The 27,620-nt window shown below is 59.9% G+C and overlaps 12 protein-coding genes across 12 annotated transcripts; all 12 read left to right on the forward strand.

Annotated features, from left to right (window-relative positions):
* On the forward strand, positions 1-516 carry LMXM_32_3670 (3-hydroxyisobutyryl-coenzyme a hydrolase-like protein; the record flags this gene model as incomplete). Its single annotated transcript, XM_003878164.1, has 1 exon — positions 1-516. A coding segment is annotated over one exon (516 nt), but the record flags the coding sequence as incomplete, so codon positions are not given.
* A 978-nt stretch (positions 517-1,494) lies between these two features.
* LMXM_31_3680 (3-hydroxyisobutyryl-coenzyme A hydrolase,putative) lies at positions 1,495-2,610 on the forward strand (the record flags this gene model as incomplete). The annotated part of the gene is made up of 1 exon (XM_003878165.1): positions 1,495-2,610. One exon carries the CDS (start codon positions 1,495-1,497, stop codon positions 2,608-2,610), a length of 1,116 nt encoding a protein of 371 aa, XP_003878214.1.
* Positions 2,611-5,963: 3,353 nt separating this feature from the next.
* Positions 5,964-8,867, forward strand: LMXM_31_3690 (conserved hypothetical protein; the record flags this gene model as incomplete). The annotated part of the gene is made up of 1 exon (XM_003878166.1): positions 5,964-8,867. One exon carries the CDS (start codon positions 5,964-5,966, stop codon positions 8,865-8,867), a length of 2,904 nt encoding a protein of 967 aa, XP_003878215.1.
* Positions 8,868-10,321: 1,454 nt separating this feature from the next.
* LMXM_31_3700 (conserved hypothetical protein) lies at positions 10,322-12,469 on the forward strand (the record flags this gene model as incomplete). Its single annotated transcript, XM_003878167.1, has 1 exon — positions 10,322-12,469. One exon carries the CDS (start codon positions 10,322-10,324, stop codon positions 12,467-12,469), a length of 2,148 nt encoding a protein of 715 aa, XP_003878216.1.
* Positions 12,470-13,117: 648 nt separating this feature from the next.
* LMXM_31_3710 (conserved hypothetical protein) lies at positions 13,118-13,525 on the forward strand (the record flags this gene model as incomplete). The annotated part of the gene is made up of 1 exon (XM_003878168.1): positions 13,118-13,525. The coding sequence occupies one exon, from the start codon at positions 13,118-13,120 to the stop codon at positions 13,523-13,525; it is 408 nt and encodes a 135-aa protein (XP_003878217.1).
* Positions 13,526-15,273: 1,748 nt separating this feature from the next.
* Positions 15,274-16,653, forward strand: LMXM_31_3720 (hypothetical protein, unknown function; the record flags this gene model as incomplete). Its single annotated transcript, XM_003878169.1, has 1 exon — positions 15,274-16,653. One exon carries the CDS (start codon positions 15,274-15,276, stop codon positions 16,651-16,653), a length of 1,380 nt encoding a protein of 459 aa, XP_003878218.1.
* A 669-nt stretch (positions 16,654-17,322) lies between these two features.
* On the forward strand, positions 17,323-17,940 carry LMXM_31_3730 (conserved hypothetical protein; the record flags this gene model as incomplete). The annotated part of the gene is made up of 1 exon (XM_003878170.1): positions 17,323-17,940. The coding sequence occupies one exon, from the start codon at positions 17,323-17,325 to the stop codon at positions 17,938-17,940; it is 618 nt and encodes a 205-aa protein (XP_003878219.1).
* Positions 17,941-18,763: 823 nt separating this feature from the next.
* On the forward strand, positions 18,764-19,231 carry LMXM_31_3740 (conserved hypothetical protein; the record flags this gene model as incomplete). The annotated part of the gene is made up of 1 exon (XM_003878171.1): positions 18,764-19,231. One exon carries the CDS (start codon positions 18,764-18,766, stop codon positions 19,229-19,231), a length of 468 nt encoding a protein of 155 aa, XP_003878220.1.
* Positions 19,232-20,009: 778 nt separating this feature from the next.
* LMXM_31_3750 (conserved hypothetical protein) lies at positions 20,010-20,822 on the forward strand (the record flags this gene model as incomplete). The annotated part of the gene is made up of 1 exon (XM_003878172.1): positions 20,010-20,822. One exon carries the CDS (start codon positions 20,010-20,012, stop codon positions 20,820-20,822), a length of 813 nt encoding a protein of 270 aa, XP_003878221.1.
* An 803-nt stretch (positions 20,823-21,625) lies between these two features.
* On the forward strand, positions 21,626-23,452 carry LMXM_31_3760 (conserved hypothetical protein; the record flags this gene model as incomplete). Its single annotated transcript, XM_003878173.1, has 1 exon — positions 21,626-23,452. The coding sequence occupies one exon, from the start codon at positions 21,626-21,628 to the stop codon at positions 23,450-23,452; it is 1,827 nt and encodes a 608-aa protein (XP_003878222.1).
* Positions 23,453-24,515: 1,063 nt separating this feature from the next.
* Positions 24,516-24,914, forward strand: LMXM_31_3770 (putative kinetoplast-associated protein p18-2; the record flags this gene model as incomplete). Its single annotated transcript, XM_003878174.1, has 1 exon — positions 24,516-24,914. One exon carries the CDS (start codon positions 24,516-24,518, stop codon positions 24,912-24,914), a length of 399 nt encoding a protein of 132 aa, XP_003878223.1.
* A 2,047-nt stretch (positions 24,915-26,961) lies between these two features.
* On the forward strand, positions 26,962-27,357 carry LMXM_31_3780 (putative kinetoplast DNA-associated protein; the record flags this gene model as incomplete). Its single annotated transcript, XM_003878175.1, has 1 exon — positions 26,962-27,357. The coding sequence occupies one exon, from the start codon at positions 26,962-26,964 to the stop codon at positions 27,355-27,357; it is 396 nt and encodes a 131-aa protein (XP_003878224.1).
* Positions 27,358-27,620: the final 263 nt, after the last annotated feature.

Genomic DNA, 27,620 nt, shown 5'->3' on the forward strand with positions numbered 1-27,620 from the left:
GACGCTGTGGAGGCTGCGCTGGCGTCGCTGCCGTCGTCGGGGGGCGTCGAGGAGTGCCTCCGCGGGTTCAGCGAGGACGTTGCTGTGCCGCCGTTCACGCTGGCGGAGGACGCGCCTGTGCTGGCGAAGGCGTTCGGCACGATCACTCCGTCGACGCGCCTGCGCGACATCATGGATGTGCTGCGCGCGGACGGCAGCGCGTTCGCTGCGAGGACGCTTGAGGTGATGGAGCGCAACTCACCGGTGGGCATGACGCTTGCACTGGAGAACATGAAGCGGCAGCACACGCCTGGGTGCAACACCGTGATGGAGAGCTTCCGTGGCGACTACACGATGGTTCAGACTTCCATTTGTGCGGATGGGCTGGCGAAGGGCGTGGAGGCGCTGCTTGTCACGAAGGATAAGCGCCCGCAGTGGACGGTGGGGTCTGTGGATGAGCTCGATGTGGAGCTCGTGAAGCAGCAGCTTACTCTCACTGAGGGGAGGGCTTCTTTGTTCACAGCTGGAAAAGGCTGACGCGCATGTTTTGGTGTTTTCTATTGTCACTGCACGCCGTCGTGCCCTGTATGCTGGCGGCTGTCTGTTTCTCCTGCTATGTGTGGTGATGGGTTCTCGAGTGGCGTTGCTTAGGTGTGTTCGGCATCGGCGATGCGTAACGCAGCTCACCTCTTCGTCAGCTGTGGATTGGTGGTTATGGTGTGTCGCTTAATGGGAGTGGCTGAGTGGATGGGGTGCACCGTCCGCTAGCCATCCTCCGCAGAGAAATTCGTGAGCAACTGCCTAACTAATGCAAAAGGAGGGAGTCGGTGTCACCACACTCGCCGCAGCACTATGAGGACTTTGTCGACATGCTTGTCTTTTCCAGCAAGGTGGGCATGAGCACCGCTGTTGGTCCTTCGCCAGTGGTGGTTGCCGCTGCTCGTTCTTCCGTTGCTGATGGCCATGCGCCACAGAGCACTTCCCTTTTCTCAGCTCTCGGCGCTCGTACTCGCGCGGGGCGAAGGTGGTTGCGTGTTGGGCTTTGCGCTCTGCTCTTGTATCTCGCCCCACGACTTGCGTCTTGACGTGCTGACCTCCTCGTCCCTTTTCTCTTGTCTTTCGCCTCTATGTGCCCCTTCCCTCTGCGCTGCGCACTCGCTCGCGCGCGGGCAACGCTGCTACATCAGCGCTCTGCGCCTTGGCATCTTCCTCCCCTCGCCTCGCTGAGACGCACTAGTCAAGGTTCCCTAAGAGGCAAGGTTCCTACGGTGCGGCACACTTGCACTCGGGTGAGTGAGCTTGCTGGGCACACACGCGCACTTGTATACAGCATCGCGCACCGGTTGGAGGGTCAGGCGCTATATATATATATATTGATATATATTCCGAGGCGCTTCTCCTGCCCAAAGCCATCCCTCGGCGATTGCCGTTGACGGTACCTTTCCGTTCTCGAGTTGCAGTCGTATCGAAGACAAACGGGAGGGCCCCAAAGGTACTGGTGGGCACGAGCGCAGAATGCATCGCACCGGCGCGCGTTGTAGCGCGAGCGTGCTCTGTAAAGACTACCCACATGCGCGCCACATTACCCTCAACCGACCCAATTCACTGAACGCGCTGGATTATGGCATGACACGAGAGCTGCACCGACTGTACGTGACAGAGCCGGCTCCTCCGTCATCCCTGTACATCCTCACCGGGGCGGGCACAAAGGCATTCTGCGCCGGCGGCGATGTGATCGGCCTCGCGACGAACAACCCGTCCGGATGCGGTCGTGAATTCTTCTACTGGGAGTACCAAGTAGACTACAAGACGAGCATCATTCCTGCTGGGCAGGTGTGCTTGTGGGACGGCTACGTGCTCGGTGGCGGTGCTGGCTTATCGATTGGAAGTGCTTATCGCGTGGCGTCGGAGAAGGCGTGCTTTGCAATGCCTGAGGTGGCCATAGGTATGTTCCCCGATGTAGGGGCTTCGTGGTTCCTGCCGCGGCTGTCAGTGCCTGGACTTGGGCTCTACATGTGTCTCACCGGCCACCGGCTCCACGGGGCCGACCTTGTGCACCTTGGGCTTGCAACGCACTTTGTGCCATCTGCCAAGATGAGCGAGCTGGAGCAGGCTCTCGTCTCGATGTCGGACGCAGGTGATGTAGAGGCGGTGCTAGACAAGTACACGACGCCGACAACGCAGCTGCCACCATGCACCATCGCCCATTCCTTTTCCTCTCTCGCCAGGTATTTTGACATAACGGCCAACCTAACCATATCGTCCATCTTGGACGCGTGCAGGGCGCATGCACAGACGGATCCGCTGACCAAGGCAGCCGCGGACCTCATGCCCTCCTTTTCCCCAACGGCCATGACGCTCGCACTGGAGCTTATGAAGCGCGGTTCGAAGCTGAGCACACCCGTGGAGGCGTTCCAGATGGAGTACTGCGTTTCCCAGCACATGATCGCGACACACGACTTTCGCGAAGGTGTCCGAGCCCTGCTCATCGATAAAGACAAGAAGCCGAAGTGGCAACCGTCAACCGTTGCCAAGGTAACAGCGGAGGCCATCGATGCGTATTTCCGCCCCACCACACCGAACCAGCCGGTCTGGGATCCAGTGGTGCCGCTCTCGGAGCGCGCATCGTGAGTTCGGCTGACTTGTGTCATCAACAGCGTGCTTTATCGGCCTTCGTCATCTCTGTTCTGCCCGGCTGCACTCCCTACCCTTCTGAGTAGAATGACCACTCCGGCATCTCCTTACTCGCCACGGTGCACCTCAGCTGCATCGCATGATGCATACAGCCGCGCTTCATCAGCATCTCCCATGCGAAGGTGCGAGCGAATGTGTCGCGCTGGGCGAGTTGCGCCTCCTGATCCGCAGAAATACACGCTTCGCGATACCCAGGAGCACTGATGTGAATCCGCACAGCCGCAGGTGCGAGCGTTAAGGAGCCGGAAATGTGATGGGTGCTGCGACGCTGCTGTGGTCGTTTGTGCGCTCGACATTCTGGGTGGATAGTGCTAGCCAAAAGCCGCAGGAGGGCCCTTGAGGCACCTGCACGCCAAAGGAGTTGCAGTCGCAGCGGGTACACTGAAAAGCGCAGACAACAGAGGCTTATTCAGAGAAGCCGGTCCACTGCCCCTCGACTCCATAGTACCGCTGCGCCGCGCACGCATGTAAATCCCTCTGCTACCGCGCCAGGGGGGAGGGGGCTGCCGTGTGCATTTGGTGCGGGGGGTGTGCAGGCCGGATGGCGGTGTCGTCACAACGCTTCCGCAGCTGTTACACCGGTGTGCAGGCATTGCCACCCATCGAAGTTCCGCACGCGCACACCTCACTCATGTGCAGTCGTCGTGCGCAGGGTCAAAATACCACTCATCGGCGAACTGCGAGCGGATGGTGCGGTGCAGACAGGCACGAGATCAAGAGCGGGCGCGATGCCGCACAATCATCATGCACTCGGACACGCAGCGAGACAAGCCTGTGACCGCCTTGCTTGCAGCCACGACGCTGGGTGTGAAGGACTGGAGCTGGGGCTTGACGCGCTGTGAGGACAGCTCAATCGACTGAGACACAGGAAAACCAAATACTGCCGTTGTTACGCACGCGCCGACCCTCCGCATGGCGCTCAGCACTGCCCCTGCAGCGGTGGAGGATGGCATGCTGCGACGTATCTGGGGACAAGCGCTAGCGCTGCTGGCCCGTCGCATGCGCCCCCTCAATTTTGTTTTACTGTGGTCATTGCGGTCTGCGGCACATGGACAAGATGGACAAGCTCGCAGCATTGGCCGTTCCAGAGATACCGACACCGAGCGCACGGGTTACAGATTTGGCCCTACTGCTCTCAGACGCCAGGTCGGCATCCCCCTTCTATCCACACGATGGACGCTGCCAGCTTGGATCAAGGTATGCCATCCACCTGTGTCTCCGTCTGGCGCCAATCGCGCAGCCAGCATCGGAAGAAGGGACGAGGAAGGGCGAGCAGGGCCCGCAAGACGCATGTCTCCGATACGGTGGCAGGACGGTTCGTCCTAGACGGCCAGGATGTAGCCGCAGTGCGGCAGAGGTGGATGAGCTGTGGTTGTGTATGGGTGTATTAGTTGTTGACTTGTCTGTAGGTGAAAGGTGAGCACACTGAAGGAGGGGGCAAAGGAAAATACGTTTTGCGGCACGTGCAGGGGGGGGGCATTCAATGGCTTCTTCGCATGGGGTATGAGTTGGCGCACCTGCATCAAGCACTATGGGCCTGTGCCATGGCACCATTGCTGGCGTTGGTTTCTCTCTTCACGAAGCTGACGCTACTACATTTGGTGTGCCACGTGAGCTTATCTCTACGTGTGTGCGTTGGCATGTGCGAAATTCTCCTCTCCGCGGCCCCATTTCCTTCTCCTTGCGTTCCCCACCTGCTTCCTCCTATTCGAGTACGCAACTCCCTATCTGTGGACTTGCAGTTGTTGTGGGGCTCATCTGCACCGCCTACGGAGTGACCAGTGGATACACTCGCCCAACTGACATGTACGCTGTGCCCGCTGTCCTTCTTCTGCTGACATAACGGCGGCTTGTATTCTACACACTTTATCTTTTCGCTTGCTTCTCTCTTCCCCGGCTCTCGACGCACACTAGTTATTTTCCGGCTCTTCATCTACCAGCTCAACGTCGCTGGGGGCGCCACTGAAGGCGACTGCGCATCGTCTCGTGCGCGCGTCGCGCTGTGTACGTTCACGTGCTCCTTGGTTATTCCATCAGGTTCAATCCAAGTGACCTCGTACGTTCACAGGCGTACTTTGTGCTTGACTGACACCATCATCCCCGTTGTCTCCGCCTGTGTGCGGCAGAGGTGGACAGAGACCGCGCGAGGAAACGGGACAGAGACGAAGAAGAAAACAGATGGATGCTCGTCGCTCCCACACCGCCGTCAGTTCCACTTTGATCACGCTCTGCACCTCGTCACCTTTCGCCCCCGCCGCTCACCCTCCCTCCCTCCCTCCCTCCCTATGATGGGCACCGGTGTTGTTCCGCATACATAGTTCTGTTTTTTTTTTTTGTTTTCCTCCTCCTTATTGCGGTTGCGTGAGTGAGTGTGCACGTGCGACGCCATCGTCTCAGTGAGGCAGGTACGCCAGTGATCCGCAGAAGCGCTACGTGGCCTTTAGACCCTCTGCGCCCGCCCTCCTCTCCTCGTGGCTCAAACGCGTCCGCACAACGCCACGGAGGATAAGGAGGACGAGCGCGAATACGTCATCAGTGTGTCCCTCCCCCCGTCTCTCCTCCCTTTCCTTTTCATTTTGTTTCTCCATTTCACGTTGTGTTCTGTTCCTCCTCCTTGTTCAATTTTGTGCTCCAATTTCGAAGTGCGCCTCCTGCGCCGTTACTGTCCCGCCCCTCCCCGATCCCTCGAGCGGTCACTCACGATCCCCGGTAGCATAGAGGAGAGCCGTGCATAGTGTACACACACACACACACACACACACACACGCAACAAGGTGGACGAGGGGGTGCGGAGGGTTTCTAGATTGTGTATCCATCGAAAAAGGAGCACCACCGTGCGTGCGCAGGTGTTGTTTCTGCCTTTATCATCATTATTTTAGCCTGCAGAGAACCGTCGTTTTGGCCAGCCTCCTCCTTCCCTCCCTGCGCTGTACTCGGCCTCTCCATTCCTGTACTTGCCGAAGCAAGGACACCCGCTCACACACGCAGCGAAACGGGCACCGCAGCCGCAGTCGCTGCTGCGTTTCGTTAAACGCCTTCCCCCACCCCCGCTGCTTTCTGATTGGGTGTCTGCGCCTGTGCTGATACGTAAGGCGACCACGTTGTGTGGTGCGACCTCTTCATCGTCTCGGCCGAATTGCCGTTTCGACTCGCCCGCTTACACGAGCGTTTTTTTTTCGTGTGTTGTTCCCTCATCCCGCCTCTTGTCGCCTCTCCTCCACCGCTCACCACGAGAGATGCGGACGGCGGGCAACGAGAGCCCGAGCAGTATTTGCACCCCCGCCGTGGTCATGAGTAGCGATACGAGCCCCCCGGGGGGTTATCGCTCTCCTCTACAGATGGCCGCCTCTATTCCATCCAGTATCGGTGATGGGGGCAGGAAAAGCAGCTCGTCGCCGTTGCGCAGTTGCGGAATGGCAGACGCGGCATCCCTGTGGGACGAGACCCGTAGTGTGTCCAGCTCTGTCCGCTCCATTCGTCGCCGTCGCGGCGGTGAAGTCAGCGGCGCCGGCGCTGCGGAGGGGAAGGACTGGACACAGGCATTCATGGACCTCGAGCAAATGCGGAGGGAGAATCAAGAACTCCTTCAAGGATCGCTCCGCGGCGACCGCTCCGAGACTGGCTCCCTTCCCGACGACACGTTTGCCGGCTCTCACTCGGAGTCGTCCGCCATAAGCTCCGTGCGACGGCGCCGACGTGGCGTGGCGGCAGGCGTCAGCGCCAGCGGGAGAAGAATTGTGAGCTGCGCTACCTTTGATAAGTCTTTGTCCGGCACTCCCGTCGTGGCAGAGTCCGTCACCGATACCGCAGAGGCCGAGACCTCAGCAGCGGCACCGGCATCGGCGGGAGAGGTGAACGGTCACAACCATGGTAGCACAAGCGGCGCAGCCGAGGAACGACTCACCTCCTCTCCACCGACGGTCACCTACTCGTCCGCGGATGCGAATACGCAGAGCCAACTCGCGCTTCCAGAGCCGGGGCGCACCTCTGGGCTCCCGGACTGGCTAAAGCGGCCGACGGTCGAGGAGCGGCGAGCCTCTGTGGTGAAGGCTAGCGCGACTGCTCCGACGGCGGCGACTGAGGCAACGAATAGAGGAGAGGTGTCCGTGTGCGAGCCGGCCCCTTCGTGGGTTTGTCCGCCCATCGTCGATACACCGGACGAGAAGCTGAACGAGACTGCATGCCCCTCCTCGTTGGGAACAACACCGTCGACAGATGCGAACCCACCAATCTGCCATTTCGCATCGCCGATACAGAAGGTGCACACCGACCCTGCCAGGGCAGGCGCACCGTCGCCGTCGCGTGGGTCACGCTCCAGAACTGCTGCGGCCAATGCAAGCGCAGCCGCGCTGACTTCAGAAGCGCCTTCTCCATCGTCAGTGACCGCAGCGGCCACTCTTGCCGGCGGCGCAGCAGCTGCTTTCCCTGCAAGGCGTGCGTCGCCTTCGTCCAGCGCCGCATCGCAGCCGTCCGCACAGACCTACATGACACGCCAAACGAAGACCACCGCGGCGGGCATAGCACCGTCCTCGTCTCCGGGCGGAAACGCGCGCTTCTCGCCCACTCCCATCAAGGCCGCCATCTCACCCGTGTTAACTGCTTCTCCAGGTCCGCCTGCAGCCCCAACTGCGTTGGGGGCGGTCGACACTCCATCAAAACCTTCGGCGGACGCGCCAGCTGCTGTTAAACCTGCTGTTAAGCATGCCGAAGAGAAGCCCCGCGGCAGTGCGGCGGGCGCCTCGGTGCGCGTCGCCTTCGAAGACAAGTCGGTGTCGCCGGAGCCACGGCCACAGCTTCTGCCGGCTAAAGTCGAGGCTGGCCGCCAAGCCACAATGGAGTCGAGAAAGGCACCAGCGCCGAGTATGACGACAACCGTGGCGGAACCGCCGTCCCTCTGCAATGCACTTGAGGCACCCAACGTGCCTGTCTCCCGAAAACGAACAGTTCTTCACGATAGGGCAGCGAGTGCGATGCGGACCTCGCGCGGCGCGGGACAGAATAACGCCCTCTCCAGGCTGTCCGCTGAGGACGTCATCCGGAATGGTGAGAAGAGTCAGTCTGCCCCCCGCGTCGCCGCCTCCGTGCCGAGGCAGCGCAAGTCCTCCTTTCTGACCCGCCTCTCTCGCGAGGGGGCTGCGCTCGACCCCTCACAGCCGAAAAGTGGCTCTGGCCCGCTTACAGGTGCGGTCGGACTGCTCCACCGCACCACGGTCCTCACGGAGCTGCGACGCCAGGAAGTGCTGCGTGACCGTCTCGCACGGGAGCGCAAGGTTGCTGAGGAGACCCGTGTTCGACTCGCGGTTCTCAAGCAGTCAGAGGTGGGGAGGATCAATGTTTCCGGCGCACACGCTGTAGAGGTGGCATCGTCGGTCCGTCCTGTAGCAGGCTCTGCTGAAGCCCGGTCATCGTCGCCGCATGACACGTCGCAGCACGTCTCGAAGGGCGGGCGGCGCTCGTCGGCGGTGACGCAGCCACGCATGCCACACAAACGTGTCATGCTGGTGAGTCCTTCGCTCACTGCATCAGCGGTGCCGGAAAACGGTCTGCGTGCGTGGACGCAGAACCCTAGCCACCTAGGCGCGCAACGGTCCAGTGAGGCCGTCGGAGCCGCGTCTTCGAAAGTACACAGGACGAACACTAGCGTGTCATCTCTGTTCGGTGCTAGCACCCCGGAGGCGGATCGTGGCCACTGTTTACGTGGAGAGAGGCTGCAAAGAAGTTCATCGCTCAGAGGTACTGAGGCCTTTGCGCACCTGCGGAAGCCGCTGGAAACCACCGCGCTCTCGGGAACCCAGTCCCACCTTTCGTCGGCGGCCGTACGCAAAGACTCGGCTGCTGCAGCGAACTCCAACAATAGAAGTCCTGCCACAAACGGAGGTGTGCTTCGAGAACAGAATTGGGTGAACACCATGTCTGCCTCTCCGCAGCCGGCTTCAGCGGAGACGGAGAAAGTCTCGTCCGGACTGGCCAAAAAGGCATGGCCTCAGGCCAATGCTACCGCATCTGTTGAGCCCGTCACCGCCACGACGGCGTCTCTGGCCCAGTCCGCACTGTCTAGGACTGCGCCCAGCTTGACGAACACCGGGCAACCGCGTCCCTTGCCGTTTTGCGCGGAATGTGGCTATCGTCACATGGATGACTTGGCCAAGTTCTGCGCTGTGTGTGGCCAAAGGCGCGCGTACCTCTTCTGCTAAAATTTTATTTGAGTGAGCGTGGCAGCGCATCGATGAGTGCATCGTGGTGCGGCCGCGCGCTGATGAGAGGTCGGTGTCAATAGGTATGCTTGGCTACTAGCACGGGAAAGAAAAAAGCAAGCAACAGCAGTATGTGGTTCATGTACCTTAGCGGCGCGTCTGAGAGGGGAAAGGGAGAGGAGAGGGGAGGGGCGGTATTGAACGTGTGTCGGCGCATCCGTGTGCCAGCACCGTGTGAGAACCCTCTCTTCGCCCTTTGCTGTTACTCATCGAGAACACGGTGGCTTCTCCTTCGCTTGTCATCATGTGTGTGTGTGTGTGTATCTTTTACGTGCTTGCGCATGGTGTGTGAGTGAGTGTACGTGTCTGCTGCCATCTGGGAACTTTGCGGCTTCAAAAAGCGCAGTGCCCGTCTTCCCACGCTGTACGGCAGCTTGCACCCTCTTCTACCTCTCCTTGTGTTCTGACCTCTCCGAGTGTGCGATCCACCCACCGGGGAGGTCAGTGAACGATGGGTTCGGCAATTCGAGGCGGAATGGGAGGCATGGACTGACCACTGTCCATGCGTCGCCATACAATGCGAAGGTGACAAGGAAAAGTGGACTCCATTCACACATGAGAGGGAGGGGGGCCCTTGTGCTTGAAAAAGGCTGAGAGAAGGCGAGAAAGAGAAAAGTATTACAGCACTACGCCGTGGTGGCAGTGGTGCTGTCTCACGCCCCTCGCCCATTCTCCACGCGAGGGCTGCCAGGAAAGGGCTCGTCGTCAAGCCGAGTTCCAACCGTAGCCCTTGCCCTACACTGTACCTCTGCAGGCGTGTGTGCGTGTGTCTCTCCCTCCCTCTGCATCGTTCTTCGCTCTCTCTCACTTTCTCCGCCAAGTCCCGCACGCACGCACGCGCGCATTCACGAGGGGTCGACAAATAAAGCAAGGAGGGCGCATTCGTCTCGCCTCCTCCCTATCGCTCATCCAGCTGTCCACACAGGTTTGGCGCGCGACGCTGCCGCTGTGCACGCGCCGCCCTTCTCTGTCTGCTCATCACTGCTGTTTTGCTCAATTGCCCCGTTTTCTTCCGTGGCGCGTGTGTGTCTCTCGGCGTTTTCCGTGACTTCTTTCTCTTGACGTCTGTCGTCTCTCTCCCGCACGTTGACGGCGACGTGATCTGTCGCAGTACATAGCGCATGCACCGCAGTGCCCTCTTCCTGGCTGATGAGTTGCCCAAGGCGCTCTTCTCCAAAGCCTTGCCGACAGGCGCGAAGGCGCTGCGATCCGCTGGTAGCTCGTTGAGCTCGTCTCCACCGCCACGCAGCGGCACAGCCCTTTCGAAAGGGAAACGTGTTGGCCGCATCGTCGAATGGGACCCCTTCGAGCGGCACGGCATCATTGCTGAGAGCGAGGGTGGCCGCCGCTACAGAATCGAAAACACGCGTGCCTTTGAGACGGTGCTGCCGACGATGCTGCGCACGCTTGAGGGTGCCGCTGTGGAGTTTGACGTCGACCGGCAAGCTTCTGCCGATCGAGTGATCATCCGTAATCGTCTTACCCCCATCACGGCGGAGAGCTACCGGCAGAGGCCCCCCGTCGACTTCTTGAGCTCTGTAATGCTGAGTTGGGCAGGCCCACGTGTCGCGGCATCGAAGCAAAAGGAGGCGAGGGGCGACAGTACAGAGAAGGAGGTCGGCTTCACCGACGGGGGCAACGCAGCAGCTGAGGCCGAGGAGCTGTTCGCAAAGAACATCATTGTGGACGTCAGCAGCATACCAGCCACTCAGATTGCGCGCTGGAGCGGCCCCTTGTCGGAGGAGGCAGTGATACAGCCCACCAAGAACCTCAAGGACATGCGCAGCAGTCGCCTCTTCGACGCGGAGGCAAACGCTTATCTGCGCCTGAAGCAGCAGCTCGGAAGTACTGCGGATGCGCAACGCGTGCTGGCGGAGCAGCGTGAACGGGCTGCCAAGGGTGCGGTACGGAGGGAGGTGATCGCAGAGAAGACGGAGGGCATCATCTTGGCCTGGTCCGGCATTCACCGCAGCGGGCTCATTCGCGAAGGGATACAGCATGATGGAGATGGTGCCTCATCAGACGGCATGTTGGCAGCCAGCCTCGACAAGGAGGACGGCGCGGCAGACGAGACTCTTTGCATTATTCGAAACGTGCATGCGTTTGAGAGCGCGCTGCCCACGTCCCAGAGCCTGCAGCACCGCCGTGTTGCCTTCACAAAGGTGACGTATTCGGCACAACCGCACCGCTACTACGCGGAGAACATCGTCGTGGTGGGCGATGTGCGCTACAACGCAGCCGTGCCGTCTCTGGAGGAGGCGCGCGCCATCAAGGAGCGGGAGAAGGCTGCCACCATGCAGCACCGCCATTTTGGAGCGCTTATCATGGAGGACAGTGACGGCCACGCCACGGAAGGCAGTGAGCGACAGCCGAGCAATATCCAGCAATCCGTTCCGGCTAGGCCGGCCGAGGAGACATCAATGCACGCAGGCGTCTCTTCGCTCTTGAAGGACCATGAGGTGCAGGCGGACCCTAACAAGGTGCTCTACGGCGTCATTGTGCGCTGGAGCGGCGGCCAGGGCGTCATTGAGGGTGGGGATGGCCGTCACTTCTACCTTCGCTCCGCCGCTGATTTCGAGCAGCTGGTAGACAAGAGCTCGCATCACCTGCGCGGCGCCGTTGTTCAGTTCAAGCAAGATGCGGCGAGCCCTCGTTACGCATGTCACGTGGATATACTCAGCACCGCTGCGACGACCATGAGCGAGTTAAAGCCGCTGCTGGAGAAGACGGAGTTTAACGTGTTCACCGCCGACGGTGCAACGCCAGCGGCAAAGAGTGTACCGGAAGGGGTGGAATGGACGCATGGCACGCTCCTCTCGTGGTCATCCATGGAGGGCCAGGGCATCATCATCGGCGAAGCAGATCACGAGGCGCGTTACGTGCTGCGAGACCCGGAGGAAAACGTTGTCGACTACACCGCAAAGCAGGCGCTACTGAGAAAAGGGCGGCGAGTAAAGTTCACACCGTTTGGTAGCACGGGTAGATTGGCGTGCAATGTAGTGTTGCTAGAGACAGAGGTCAATGAGGAGGCGCTGGCGGAGGAGGCCCTACGGCCGAAAGAGCCGCAGCTGTCCATGGATGGAAACATGAATGAGGCGGTCCCGTCCCCCATGAGCACCAGCTACTGGCTGAACCGGATGGACAAGGCTGGCTATGACACAAGGGAGGTGAAGAACTTGCAAGACCGTGCGCTGCGGCTGGACGACGACGACGGCACCGAAGGTGGCAAGTTCCTCGACAGCGAGGAGCTCCTGAAGAAGGATCATTGGTGGAGTGACCCGCGCAAGAATGTGCGGTTCCCGAACAGCGACATGACGGCCGGCCACCTCGCCCTCATCGGCCCCGCTTCCATGATGAACGTTGCGATGAAGACAAACGACCCAAAGAAGCTGGACAAGATGCTGAAGAAGTACCAGTCGCGGCTGACGGAGGAGCAGAAGGAGTACGCGTGGAGGCAGGCGAAGGAGATGGCACCCAAGTATGAGGAGTGCGTCCGCAAGGGCCGAGAGCGCAACGAAGAGCCCACCTTCTACTTCTTCTAGTTGCCTGCATGTCTTTTCTTGTCTCTGTCGGTGCGCCGCCGTTGCGCTGTCGCTGCTGTTTTGCCTCGCAGAAGCAATGCTCTGCTGTTTTCCTGCACATCTGCGCGTCTTGGTGTGTCTCACGTGAGCCGGCGCTCGAAAAAAGAGGTGCTCCCCACTGCGGCGCCATGGTGCGACACTGCCTGCAGTGCGAATGGATGTTTTTCACCGGCAGCGGTCGCGTGCCTTCGCTCCCTTTCTCCTTGAAAGGTATGCGGTGACGGGCCATCCCCTGCCTCATTATCTCCTCCACGGACTCCGCCAATCACACAGTGCAGCCGCCTGCCACCGGAGCAAGCAAGCGTTGGCTGGCAAGCGCGCAGTCGTGCGGCTTGTGCCGGCCACTGTGTTCGCCGCACACACACACACACACACACTCAGGCATCTCGCGCCTTTCACTTCTCCTTTCTTCCCTCTTCTCATTCTTCATCGCTGCTCTTCGCTGCTTGCCGCTACGGTCCAAACCTCAACTACCGCACTGTGATGTCCGTGCACGTGTTGGCTTTCCTTTGGCCTCGATCGAAGAAGACAGACAGACGTAGACAGGCGCGCCCACAGAAGTAGCCCCCCTCTCCCTCTACACGCAACCGGAAGCTCCTTCAGCGAACAATGGTCTCCAAGACCCGCAAACAGCGCCAGAAGAAGAAGGTCGCTATGCAGGCCAACGGCGGCGTTCTCCCCCCGGTGGTGCCGAGCGTGCCCAAGTCGGTGCACCTGAAGAAGACACGACCCAACATGAAGGGCAAGATGAAGATCCGGCTCGGGCTCGAGTCCCCCATTGACATCTACAGCGGCTTCGAGGAGCGCAAGGGTGTTCTCTGGCGGTGCCCCACCTGTGCCAAGGCGTGCCGTGTGCTCGGCTTCTGTGTCGACTGCGCCTCCGGCGTGAAGTCGAAGTCTCACGCGGGCCAACTGATTGGGCGGGCGAGCACGAAGAAGGAGGCCGCGCAGATGACGGCGCCAAAGCTGCGCCTAAAGGAGAGGAACAGGGCGATGAAGCTGAAGCGCAAGAAGTAGGACGGCGTGCGTGCGAATGGACAGAGAGCGGCGGTGTGCAGGTTAACTTGTTGCACATGTCCCCCGCGTCGCTTCGAGCGCTGTGTGCGAGGTGCCATTTTCTTTCCTTTAATGGATGGCTGCATCCTGAACGAGTAACGGCACGTCAAACCAATGGAGCGCATGACGGGGCAAGCTCCTATGCACACATGGCGCGCGGAGACATCACAAGGCGAGGACCGTGGTGAACGCGCCTCGGTGACTACACGAGAACTTCAAAAAAAAATACACGAGGTCCATCGGCAATGAGGAGCACGAGTGATTACGTGGAAGACCTGCGCGCAGGTAGGCGACGCGGAATGAGAAGGGCCGCTTGCAGGCGCACTCCGTTCCTTTGTCTCGAAAGGGGAGCGGCGGCCAGTGGAAGTCGCACGTCTGCACTCATCCGGATGATCCACCACAGACGCACATCAGCATCACCACTTATCTCTTCTCTCCCCCTCCCTCTCTGCTTCCCCTCTCACCTTCTTTGTCCACCGCTCTGCACCGCATCTCGATTTCACGCTCACGCTGTTGCCGTTTGCGCGTGCCGCACGTGCCTCCTCATCGCCCTCTCTGTCTGTCTCCATATGTTTTCGTTTCGGGGCGTTGCCATTGGCGTGCCCATGCGGGTGATGTAAACCACCCGCACACGCCCCTCCCCTCCCCTCCCTCTCCCCCTCTCCTTCTGCCCCACTCGCACTGCTGAATCCCCTCTCTGCCTACAATGTAGCCTGCCTCGTTTTCGCTTGCATACAGGACTCGCGCCAGTTGTCTCTCCGTTGGACCACAACGCGAAGCATCGACCCTTTGCGTCTCTCATACACGGTCGCCCTCTCACACGGGGACGCCTTTCGCCTGTCTTGCGTACAGTGCTCTTACCATTTGCTCTTGCACGTCTTCGTTCCCCTCCCTTCCGGCACACTCGCTCAGCCGTGCGCTCATTTCTCTTCTCGACTCTGTTGCTGCAACGCCGCATCCCGCGCGTACGCCGCCTCTTCACTTACGCTGCTTCTCCCTGTTGTTACCCTACATGGTTTCCCTCACCTCCCGCTCCCGCTGCTCTTCCGTTGAGCGTCGTTCTCCGTACACCCCGCGAGTAAACAAAAGTGAAGACGGACGTGCTCAGGCGTCTACACACGGAGCTAACGAGTTGCATCGACGCCCGGGCAGCTGCTCTCTCTCTCTCTCTCAACACTTCCGAGGCAGAGGGGCGCAAGATCGAGGCGCATCAGTGCCTGCGCATTGCCGTTGCGCCTGCACTCATCATGCAGCAGGCAGACAGCGGAGAAAATCCCGACAAGGAGCGATATCACTCCGGAATCACTACGGACTCGACAGTGGACGCAGCGTGTAGCTCTCGCATGCCTTTCTGTGGCGTTCAAATGGTGACGTCAGTGCCCTGTACTTGCAGCTCGGCATCCTCGATGGGGTGTCGCGAGGCTATACCCACGCCGTCATCAGTTCCTGAGAGCTGGCGCCGTTCAAGGGCTCTCTCGGCTGATCTCAGATTGGCCACGTTACGCGTGTCATCAGGCGCGGATAAGGATATCGCGCAATCTTGTCGTGTCGAACCTTCTCACGAAAGCGACGAGGAAGACGTCGGTAGGGCGTCCATCAAGGCGGATCACCGCGACGGCGATAGCCCGACAGTCACGGATGCTGCGGGTTTGCTGCACCCAAATCAACAGGACCTGACGCGGAGGTTTGCATGTCCCACGATCCCGCGCATGGTGACTGTTCTCCTCCTCTTCAGCTCCCTTGTCCAGGGTTTCTCGGCTAGCGTCATCAGCATTTTCATCAACAGGGAGCTGGCGCTGCAGCCCGTCGAGGTGGCCCAATACTGGATGTACATCGGGTGCACGATGTGGTGCCAGCCCATCGTGGGGTATATCTCGGACGCTGTTGTGGTCTTTAGCGAGAAGCGGCGGCCACTCTTCGTCTTGGCCGCCATCAGCAACACCGCGATCTACACTATCTACAGCCTTTTCCCTGGAGCCACGAGCGGTTTCGGTAAGTTCGTGGCCCTGTCGATGGTGAGCCAATTCTTCACGATGGGGCTGTACATCCCGTTGAACGGTTTGGTGGTGGAGTTGGGCTGGCACGACGCGGAAACAGCGGAGGAGAGCAATGCGCGCATGAGTGCCATCATGTCGAAGACGATGGTTTGGCGTTCCACCGGGAGTCTGGCCGGGGCGGTGCTGCACACGTGCCTCATCGCGCTTTTGTCCGTGCGTCCGCTACTGGGCATCGCCGGCATTTTGTTCCTCGTACTCGTCCCGATTGTTCTCGTCACGCCACGGCATCTTTTTCTCCGTTCCAGCACGCAAGACCATAGCGTCTGCCGTCAGGTCGGCAAGGCGTGTTGGATGGTGTGGCGCAGGCTCGACATCCGTGATCTAAGCAGCGATGGCGTCTGCTTTGTCCTTGTGCTCACGTTTGTGTTTCTGTACACAATGATGCCTGATGCGAGCTTTGTCTACGACAGCTACCTCTACGTTGTTTTCGAGTTTCCCAACTGGTTCTACTCGATGAACGGCTGCGTCGGCCTCCTCGGCTCCATCGCTGGCGCCTACGTCTTCTCGTACTGGGCGGATCGACGTGCGACGCAGGAGGCCCGCGGTGGAATTCGCATGTCGCTCTTCTTCATCTTTATGGTCAGCAGTGTGGCGTGGGCGCTCGGGTACGTGACGAACCTCTTGTTATGCACCGGGTTCATCACGGAGACGCTGGGCATGCCGGCTGCTGTGTACGTGCCTGTCGACACTTTCTTTACTTCCCTCGTTGCGCGATTTGCCTTCATGCCGACGCTGGTCATGGCTGCCGAGCATGCGCCGAAGTTCTTCGAGGCGACCACGTTTGAGGTGTTCAGCGTGACGAGCATGGGCGGCAGTATTGTGTCGGGGTTGTTGATCAGCAGCATTGCGAAAGGCTTGCACATCACCCGCACAGATTACAGCCAGCTGTGGGCGCTAATTGTGGTCTCGATTGTGGCAAAGTTGGTGCCGATATTCTTGGCGTATCTTTTACCGGAGCGGCGCAGTGCTCGCGGTGGTGAGGGCCTTCTTGACGACGCCGTCGTGGTGGCCGGGGACGAAGGAGCGCGGTAGCACAGCCAGAGCAAGCGGTGCAGCGCATCGTAGCGCGCGGGTGCTTTTTAGCGAGAGGGCACATGCGAATCAGAGAAGTGGGACTTGCCGTCGCGTGACCGACGAGCCCCCGGCCACACAGACACCACCGAACTGTTCCGTAATCATACTCAGCTGCTGAACAGAGAAGGAGAGATGGACGCCCCAGCCGAGAGCTGTGAATGGGCGCGGTGAGGGAGCCTGGGTGGGAGTGGGGTTGCCGGCAGTGGCGAGATGCGTCTCTTCACTGCTCTCCTCCGCTGGCTTACCGCCCCTCACACCCAACGAAGAAAGCGAGATGTTGTAAATGCGTGCACGCACGCCCACGAGCCTGCGCCCCCTGTTCCTGCGCAATGGGAGTAGGTGGGAGCCGGCCCGTCGTTCTCCCTCGTGAGCGTGGGAGAAAAGAGGGCGGCAAGGCAGGGCGCGGCCACCGCCGACGTCGCCCCTTTCCTCCCGCAGCGACACCTATAGCAACTGCTCCGTGATGCCCCATATACTCTCTGGTACTCTCTGCTACTCTCCAACTTGTCGTCTCCGTCATTCGTCTTTGGGCAGGTGTTCGTGTTCTGCTGTGTGACCCTTCCCATTTCCAGATCGTAGTTCATCTCAAGGAAGAAGCACGCGAGGGGGGCTGGAGCACTAGAAGCCATGTCGTTTCTGGACAGCGTGCAAGAGTGGCTCGGTGACGTTGAGGACCAGTTCTGGACAGCACACAATGAGGTGATGGAGGCGACCGGCGCTCGCGCCTTTGTTGATGCTGCCGCCGCGTCCTCGCTCAGCATTGGCTCCCTCGCGGAGGGATTCCGGCGGGAGATATACAACTTCTACACGGCAGTGAACTGGTCAGAGCCGTTTTTTCGCTACCTCGGGGCCTTTCACGTCGTCGTGTGGGTGGCCGCCATCACTGCGACGTGGGGCGCTGTCTCTGACGAACGCATCATGACCGTATGTGCGGTGCTGGGTGTGCTGCTGCTGTCTGGCATACCGGCAAACTCTTACGCCGGTCGACACGCCGAGTGGCTCTTTCAGGAGCCTGGTGTAAACTACTTCACGGAGGACGGAATCATGATGATGGTGGCCTACCTGCTGCCTCTGCTGGCCTTGTTGGTGTACTTACAGTTGCGCCAAGGCTACCGCGTTGTGTCGCTGATGGTGCAGTTGAAGCGTGCCCAGCTGCGCCGCCGAATGCGGCAAGAAGCGCGGCGCGAGAGCTGCGGCGGCGCTCACGAAGGGGAGGCCGCTGGCGACAGCAAGAAGACGCAGTAGACAAGCAGCCGCTAGTGCTCGAGCCGGGGGGAAGCCCGTTGTGCGTCTGAAGTCGATTTCTCTCCTGTGCAGACGTGTGTGTGTGTGTGACTGCAGTGCAGGCATCGGCTTCACTGAAGCGAAGGAGAGCTGAGCTACGACATGGCCAGCGCACCGTGCGCTCTCATACATGCGTGCGATCGGTGATGACCCGCACGGCTGGAGGAAAGAAAATCAGAAAAGCGTTTCACGGATGGAGGGAGGGAGAAGAGTTGTGAGCTGGCGCAGCGACATCCACTTGAGCAGCCGCTCTTGTTGCTGTTGTGCCTTTTTCCTCAGCCTCACAGACGCGATGCGCCGGTGCAAACTCACCTACTTGGCGTGTGCTCAGGTGATGCAAGACTGCCAAAGGGCTCACGAGTGATCGTCTTGCGCCTCCGCACATTTGCGAGTCACGCCTCTCTGTGGACGGTGTTGTGTGCCGCCACCATCTGCTTCCTCTCTCTCTCTGTTGCACGTAGTCTTCATGAACCTTCGCCGTTTCTCACGGACACAGCGGGCCGCGTCTCAGTGTGTTGCGTGTTCCACTCGTTGTTGTTTGGGAGAAGCTCGAGGAGCCGCTGGGGCCCCTTCATTCTCCCCTGCACCTCCCCGGAGGTGCGTCACAGACCGAGACAATGAAGCGGCAAGCGTTCACCCCCTGCGTGTTCTTCAATTCTCGACTCGCTCATGTATCCTCAAAGGCCCTCCCTCCCGTACCGCTTCTGTTTCACTGAGTTTGCACGTCTTGCTGGCCGCACCGACGCAGGCTTAGCGCCGCTTCGTAGATGACCCGCATTGCACAATGAGCTCGTGGCTTTCGTTCGAGAACTTTCTTCACAGCCGCACCGCAACGTGGTGCCGCTACGGACTTGTTGCCTTCGGCATCTTTGGCGTCGGGAGCGACTACTACCTCACGCACTACTACCAGGCCTTCGACCCCTCCGAAGGACGGCAGTACGTCGTGGACTGGAGCCCCATCGGCAAGCCGCGGTGCCAAATGCTCCTCATCCCAAGCAACCGCTATACCAACTACAGTCCATGGACGCCCAAGAATGGCGACGTCGTGCTCGCTCGAGAGGTGGAAGACGAGCCAAATTACCTGCAGCTGCTTAACGGCCGTTTCGTGGAGCGGCAGACGTGCGGGGTTACGCTTCTACGACCAATAGAGGAGGTGGCTCAGAGTAAGAGGGAGGAGCAGCTGGATCACGAGAGACTGTTGTCGTACATGTTCAGCACCGGCGACACGGTGCGGTCTTCGACTGGCCACTAGACCCTCGTTGAGACGACCTGCTCTGAGTCCGCATCAAACCTGTTGTCGATGGAGTACGCGGTGCGCAGTGCTGTGCCTGTGCGCAGAAGTGCGTGAATGGGTCCCTGTTGGGGGGAAAGTGATTCGCCCACCTGTACGTGAGTGTGAGTGCAGTGTCCATGGGGAAGGCAGTGCGACAAACTCCTGCAGAGACACACTGCGGTCAACAGCAGATGCGGCAGCCTTGATATCTGCCACGCTGTGCTGCAGGTACCCTTCTGCTGCCCATTACGCGGGCACAGCATCGGTCTCTCTCTGTGTGTGTCTGTGTTGGCGTAAGTGCGGAAGAAGGGCGCGGCTCTACTCCATCAGCTGCAGGTCTTTCGGCCACCCTCTCTCGAAGTGGGGCACCGCACACCCCCACCCCGTGGGGAAAGGACGACGAAGAAAAGGGCCAGTTTTGACACAGTGCGCACGCAGACCTGCACATCCCTTGTATCTCTATCGCTCTCTGCCTTTTTCTTTGGTTCCATCGCCCGCACCCATCCGCACACAACCATGCGAGGACAGACACTCATCCAAGTACGCCGGCGCTGCGCTTGCTTCGGTGACGTACGGGGTCGTTTGTGCACACCCGTCACCGTCGACGTCCCTTGGTCTTATATCGTCTGCGTCTTCTGTTCACCTGCTCCGCCATCCCCCCGGAAGTGCGGGTCTCTCGACGGCACAGATGCGGTGCTGCACGCTGCGGCTGCGCACGGCCGTTTCCGGTGTGAAGGAGAGCCAGTTTTTCGCCTCCATGCGGGCACAGATTTTAAGCGACCTACGCACCAACACAAATGACCGAAGCCTCGCGGGCCGCGTGGACCCACAGATCTCCGAGCTAGTCGATTACATCAACAGCTCCTTCACGCAGTACGTGACCAGCAGCTCATGCGGGGGACGAGTGGCACTTTTCCACAAAGGTATAAGAAGTACTGGTACGGCGAGCTCGCCCCACGCAGCCGCGGACCCCGCCGGGCCTTCGTCGCCTACAGCTGCATCCTCTGTCGAGCGGCGGAAGCGTGGCTCTTTCGGTCGCGGAACTCTGTACCAGTCACACGATCCTCTGCCGACGGACACATCGATTACTGTGAGAGAGAGCATCGTGCCTGCTCTGGAAGAGTTTTGGGCATGGCGGCAGGCGCAGACTTCCGATGCGCGGCTTCAAGCGACGGAGGTGCTGCAGCTCAAGTTTGAGCCAATGATTCTCCACGTGCTTTGCGCTGACTTCGAGGCCGCCGCAGAGCTGCTCAAGTGTGGCAGTGAGAGCGGGCAGATGAACAGCGGCATCGTCTCTTGCTCGCGTGGGACCGTGGCGCACCGTAAGATCACCTGCTGCATCACCTCTCTGCTCTGCGTCGATGTGCCGCTCTTTGCCCACGACACGTGGTGCATCTCACCCGCCAACTTCCGCAGCGACGTCTGGGCAACGTTCTTGACAGCATCCCTCAATCACATCAACGCGCTTTTCACAGAGAACGCCACGCGCCGCAAACGTTTTGAGTTGGAGCTGCACGCGCGTGCTGGGAAGGCGGCGGCGCAGCCGCAGCGGCGTGGCATCCGGGATTGAGATGGGAAGGGGTCAAGGACTCGGCGAGAGGCACCATTGTGCGTGGGCATTGCACTGTGGCACACACGCACACGTAAGACCTCACCATCAGTGTGCTGGCACACGGCGCCACCTTCGCTAACGGGGCAGCCACATCATCACGCGATATGTAAGGTGTAACCCCTTTTCATCAGCGACAAGAGCAACAAAGCCAAGCACACCCACCCACCCACAGAAACAGCGGGGTAGCGCCTAAGAGGACCGAGAGGGCTGACTTGAAGGGGGACACACGTGAGCGTTGTGCTTCTTCATTTCTTGGTTAGTGGCCCATGTGGTGTGGTGCTGAGTGGGGGGGGGGGCTGCATGTGGCGCCATGCTCATCAGCCCTCGCACTAAGTCCAACCCCTCTCTGTCCGTCTCCATCTCTCTCTCTGCTTCTTTCGATACCCACCCTCCCCCTTCTCGCTGACGTATGTGTTTGACGCGTTAGCCGACAGCGGCTGTGCCGCCATCTTCTATCAGTGCCATCTTCTCCCGCCCACCGCCTCGTCTTCCTGCGCACGCTTCTCCGAATCGTCTTATTTCTGCACATCTGCACAGATCACTGGAGAAGAAACAGGCGCACACGCAGTGAGTGCGGTGTAGCCCTGATCTTGTGTGAGGAAGCACCTAGTACGCATACATACATACAGGGCTGCTCGTGCTTCTGAAGTGGCGGGTGAGCTTGTCGCCTTGAGCCGGTGCTCCTGCTGCTGCGCGGCGGTGCCTCACAGCCGGTGCTTTTTCAGTGCGCGTCTTGCCTGTGGGCTATTTGCCGCGGCATTATGTCGAGCTCTGTGTCATGGCAGCGCTACGACGATGAGTTCCACATCTCTGGCATTCTTACGGAGGCAGCGCGGGCGTGTGTGTCAGCCCACCCGACCGATGTGAAAGACTTCTTCTCCCGCTACTTCCGTGAGGTGGCCGAGGGGACGTCTGTGAAGGCGCTTCATCACAACGAAGTGCTGAGCGCGGCTGGTGAGACAGCTGTCACCTTCACCGTGGAGCTGTGCGTGGGGCCTGAGGTGTCCGTGACCACCGGGGATTTGCTGTCATTTGCCGATAGGGGGAGGGATGGCGAGGTGCGCGCGTCCCTGGCAGCGTCGGAAGGGGCCACCGATGCCGAGGGCAACAGCTACTCCGTGATTCAAACCACGTGTGCTGCGGTGGTGTCGAAGTTACTTCAGCTTGGCTACGCAGAGCCGCAGCGCGAGTGGGATTCGGCTCTACGCACTGCTCTCTCCCCGTCCCCACTCGCCAGCGGTGCCTCTGCACTTCAATGGGTGCTGAGCATCATGGCGTCTTTGGTGGCCGCTAAGCAGCGCTGCGTGCCACTGCACCAGTACGTTGCTGCGCTGGTCGACGACCACCGCAGTGGTGGACCCGCTGTTGGCGGCGCGCACGTGAAACCGGCACGAGCCGGTGTCTCAGCAGCTTCAGCAGCACGAGCCGGCTCAGACGCGTCAGCGCGACCGTTTTCTGTACCGCAGTTGCTGGTGACATTCTTGGTTCGCACCGCCAGGTCAGACGCGCCGGATGCGATGCATAGTGTGCGCTTCTCTCACGTGTATGTTGCCTTGGATGTGCTGACCTCGTCTGTGGGCGACGCGCACGGGGGTGAGAAGTCGATGCCCGTCAGCGGTACTGTGCTGCGGCAGCGCATGCAGAAGGTGTGCAAGGCTGCACAGCGCTTTCTGCAATCCCACCCAACCTCTTCCAGCGTGGGCACGGGTGGGACACTACACTGGGACGGCGCCGTGAACCTAACAGACGTTGTGAAGGCTGTGACGGAAGCACTGTCTGGTGCTCAGCTGAACGTCGGCGCTGAGGTGTGCGTGGGCTTGTCAATGGGCGTGTCCACGACACGCGTGCCTGCAGCCAACGCGGCAGACGGTGACGCGTCCAAGGACGCTTCCGGAGACTGCAAGGTGCTATACAGCCTCTTCGGAGGTGGAGAGCCGCCGGTGACGGGCGATCAGCTCAGCGAGTACGTCAAGGAGCAGCTGAAAGAGGTGGACCCGGACATTGTGCAGTTTCTCGAGGATACGCATGCCATGGAAGACGACGTCGCTCGCCAGCGGCTTCAGATGGCTCTGCAGGACTCCATCGTTCTGAGTGACGTGGTCGCTGTGCAACGGGAGTCGGGGTCGGCAACATCGGGTCTTGCTAGTCCGTTACTTATACCGGCTTACGACGGCGCGTTCCCGAACAGTGTGATGAACCCCCGCGACTGTGGCACCATCAGCGACGTTGTCGAGTATGTGTGTGCTGCTGGGGAGGATTTGCGCCGGGCAGTAACTGTTTTAGTCGACACTGCTGCCGGGGATCCGCAGACTGCGGCTCACGTCGTCGACTTAGCGATCGCCGGCGGCGCATCTTACGTGCTCGTCAGCGCCGGCGTCTTCAGCGCGCACACAGCTGCAGCGGTCAGCCGACTGGCATCTCGAACGGACGAGTTGACGAATATGCAGATGGCGGCACCACGGCCGTCCGCGCAGCGTTTCAACCGCTACGACTGGCCTCCGCTGCCCACCGCGGAGGTCCCACCGATCCGCCGGAAGGGCGACAAGAAGAAGAAGGATATCGGCAAGGCCAACAACAGGAAGAAGTAAGCCCTGTGAGGCGGTGGGTCTGGGGGGGGCGAGGGGGATGCCGTGGGAGGACGGGGTAGTTGGTTGGCCGTCGTCTTGCGCTTGATTCGCCGCCGCTCCCCCCCCTCCCCCCACCGCTTTGCTTTCCGTCCTCGTGAGCCGCATCTCCACCCCTTGCGCATCCCCGAACTGCACGCCTACCAGCGCAAGGTAGGAAGAAGTGTGTGTGCGTATTTTGGGGGAGGGGGAAGGGGGTTGCTTTCCTCCTGCGCTTGCGTCTCTCGGGCACTTCAAGGCGCACCTTGTGTGCTGCGCTCTTGCTCGCTGTGCCGTGTCGTATCGCTCGTCTTACTTGCCCGATTACATGTCTTATGATGTACAGCTCCTCCGTATCGAAGCAGCGACCATGACCGCAGTAGAAATCAAAGAGCGATAGTGTATGCGGATGATGTGGCGTACCAACCCTTCGTCTTCAACATCACCCTTCCCTGGCCGGCTGCGCTCACACGGTTTGTTGTGCTGCGACCCAGATGCTTACACGCGTACATTGACGCACACGTACGCGCCCGACAGCGTGCCATGACCAACGTATATGGTGCTGGCTCACGAATGCTTTCTTCCTTCGCCTGCTCACACGTAGCTTCCGCGGGTGAGGTGCACACTTGTGTGCGTGTGCATGGACACAAGGCCGCACTGTCCTATTGGGCTCGTCGCCTACTCCCTCTTTCTGCTTAGGCACTTCTCTTCGCTTCTCCCCTCCTGCCTCCTCCGCGGTGCTGCCCTCTCTGTGGCGTGATTGGGCGCTGCGATGCTGTCACATCGATGCGCGTACGCCAACAACCACGCGCAGACTCTCGCAAGAGTGCCTCTCCCACCATACACGTCAGATTCACCTTGTCCCTGTGCCGTCCCCCTTTTCTCATTCCCCTACTTGTCTCTGCAAAGCTGCTCGCTATCGCCCGTGAAGGCGCTGCTCACCGGACATACTCTTCTTGCTGTTGTGCTTTTTCATCGAGATCCAGTCTCTGCCTCCACAAATTGTGCAACCCGATACCAGCAGGCACCACACTCACAGGGACGACACATGCTGCGCCGTAGCCAGGAGCTTCTGCGCGTGAGCCCGTTTGCGCTCTTCATGCAGGAGGTTGGCAAGACCGGTAAGCTGAAGGGGGCCAAGAACGTGTGTGGGGCCGCAGCGAAGATGTACCGGAGGCTCTCGCCGGCTGAGAAGAGTGCGGTGGTGCGGAGGGCCAAGGAAAAGACGTTTCCGTTGCAGCAGGCATATCAGCGAATGGCGAAGCGTGAGATGAAGCGCCTGCGCGATATGCCCATGTCGAAGCGCCAGGAGCACACCAGGGCAAAGTGGATCTCCATGAGGAGGTCTCGGGCGAGCAAGCCCACCAAGACGGTGTCAAGTGCCAAGGCGAAGGTTAAGGCGGCCAGTAAGGCTGGGAAAAAGATCGCGAAGGGGCCGAGTAAGTGAGCCCCCGGCACTGGAGAGCATGACGAACTCGCACCACAGACAGAACGAAACCCTGCCTACAGCGCGTGTGCGAGAGAGTGTTGCTATTTCCCTCCTTTTGCTTTCCTCTGTGAGCTCTACCACTTCGGTGCTTCCCATGTACATGCAGCCTCAGTGGTGCTGCTTGGGTGATCGAGCGAGAAGCGCGAGAGGGCGAGAGGGGAGAGGGGAGAGGAGGGCGGGAGGGGGGGGGAGTACCCCATATCGTGGCAAGGAGGACGTCTGTGCAGGGAATGCAGTGCGCGCGCGTGTGCGTGAATTCTGTGTTTTGCACAATCATAGATCGCTTCTCTCTGTGGTGGCTTCTTTTTTCCGTTGTTTTCTCCTTCGCCGCGGGCGCGCCTGTGCCTACAAAGTCCTGTCCACATTCCCCCCGCCCGTCATCCCGTGATGTGGCGCGCACACCTCTCCAGCTGTCCATGCCCTTCGTCTTTTGTGTCTCCTCCTCATCTGTCTGCACACCTCGCCATGACCGACTCCATAGAAAATGTCAGCCTGACAGCAGCGATGGCATGTGCGTGATGGAGAGAGGCGCCAAGAGGGCCGCCGACGACATTGTTTCTCTCCCTCGCCGGCCCACCGTCGTCGTTGCGGTTGACGGTCGCCTACTCTTTGGGTCTCTCTAACCCTTGCGCGCGTGTTGCCGCGCTCTTTGTCGATGGTCAGACGGACCTGCACGCCGTTGCACGCGCTCCACCTTGTTTCGTGGTTTCCATAATTTGTTTTCTTTCTCGCTGCCGCCTCTCGTCGTTTTGGCGTGTGTTCATGTGGCGGCGGCGGCGGCTTCTCTTCCTCTCCCTCGACATCTCTCTTACCCTTGCTTCGGCTATGTTACATCCTCCCTTTCCAGGCGGTCGAGCGTCGTCGGTGTGCGTGCACCATTTACTTGGTCCCGTTTGGCATGCTGTTCATCATGTGACCCCGGCAACGAAAGCCCCTCCCCCTTTGCACAACCACTCGCGCGCACGCTGGAAAAGGGACGGATGCCGTTGTCTCCCACCTCTTCGGTGACTCGTGAATGTATGCGATGAGGTTACACGATCGCGTCGACACCGACACCCAACCACACTCGAGAAACGGCACGTAGGCACAGGTGTCAGTGCCGAGACGCCAGCCCTACCTGCACCACACCGTGAGATGTCATTGCGCGTCTTGTCTGCGCTGGCCACTTTTACTCGTAAGCTCGCGTTCACGCTGATGTCGAAAGTACTTCAGCCCAGTCGCGTTGATGCGTCTGTGCCTGTGTAACACGACCACACCACCTCGACTTCTTCCACGTGTGCACGGTGCATCTTGCCAGAAGAGTGGGACGCATTTGCCGAATGCCTGCGTGCCGCTGCTGTGTGGTATGCGGTACGGACGTGTACGTGCTTGGGCAGCGCGTACGCCCACACTCTCCCATTAACAGCCTCTTCTGATGGCGTTCCCCTCGCTTTCTGCGCCCCTTTTCACCCCCCCACCTTCGGTCCTGTCTTCCACCGTCTCAACACATACGCGTACCGGTGCACTCGTCGGATTCGCTTCATCAGATTCGCCGACGGTGCCGTCTTCTCTCTCTCCCTCCCGCACTCACTTGCACTGCAGTGACCGCTTAGCGCGACCGAAAGGAGCACGTCATCGCCAAAACAACAACACGGAGCGTTGTCTCACTCCAACGACACCCTCGTACCTCAGAGGAACTTCCCATCCCACACCCCACTGCCTCCCGCCAACGCACAGCAGCAACACATCCTCATCCTCATCCACATACAGCCTTCGAAAAGTGAACGAGCAAGAGAGCATACATATATAGACATACATACACACAAATATATATATATATATAGGTATACATACAGCGTGCTGCATAACGTATCGAAAAGGTGAGAGCACCTCTCCCACACACTCTCGTCTGGGCGCATACATACCTGTTCGCCACTGCACTGGTCTCTTCTCTCTCCCTTCCCCACCACCGCCTCCCTCTCCTCCATAGAGACGCACACTCGTACTCGTAGGCGAAGATCCCGTCATGCTGCGCCGCAGCTTCACGCTTCGTCGGGTGAGCCCCTTCTCACTCTTCCAGAAGCACCTGGGCGAGACTGGCGTACTTAAGGGCATGAAGAACCCTGCAAAGAAGTCGGCACAGCTGTACCATAAGCTCTCTACGCCGGAGCGGAAGATTTTCGAGGCGCGCGCGCGTGGTGTGACGTACCCTGCCCTCGACGCGTACAACCGCTTCCAGAAGGAGTACGCGTCCCGCTTCCTGCACCTGCCCATGAAGCAGCGCCAGCGCAAGGTGGCCCAGCTGTGGGCGGAGTTGAAGAAGAACGGCACGGTGAAGATCCCCAAGAGCGCCAAGCGCAAGATCAAGAAGGTGGCAAAGAAGACGACGCCAAGGCGGTCGGTGCCGAAGACGGCCAAGTAGATCACTACCGGAGGTGGAGCGCGCTTTTCGCGCTCGTTTTCCTCTCCCATAGAACTGCAGCCAAGGACAGGCCGGCGAGTTTGGCGAGGAGGAGGGTGTGAGGTGATGTGAGGTGAGGCGTACCCTACGATGCGCTGAGCTCTGCTTGTGCACGTGCTTGTTGGCTGCTCTCTGTTCGTGCTTCAAGCGGGACCACGTACGCAACCGAAGCTGTTGGAGAACGGTTCCTGCACATTTGTTGCGCTCTGCCAATCGCCCGTGCC

This window comes from Leishmania mexicana, chromosome 31 (assembly GCF_000234665.1).
Source record: "Leishmania mexicana MHOM/GT/2001/U1103 complete genome, chromosome 31".
Taxonomy (NCBI): domain Eukaryota; phylum Euglenozoa; class Kinetoplastea; order Trypanosomatida; family Trypanosomatidae; genus Leishmania; species Leishmania mexicana.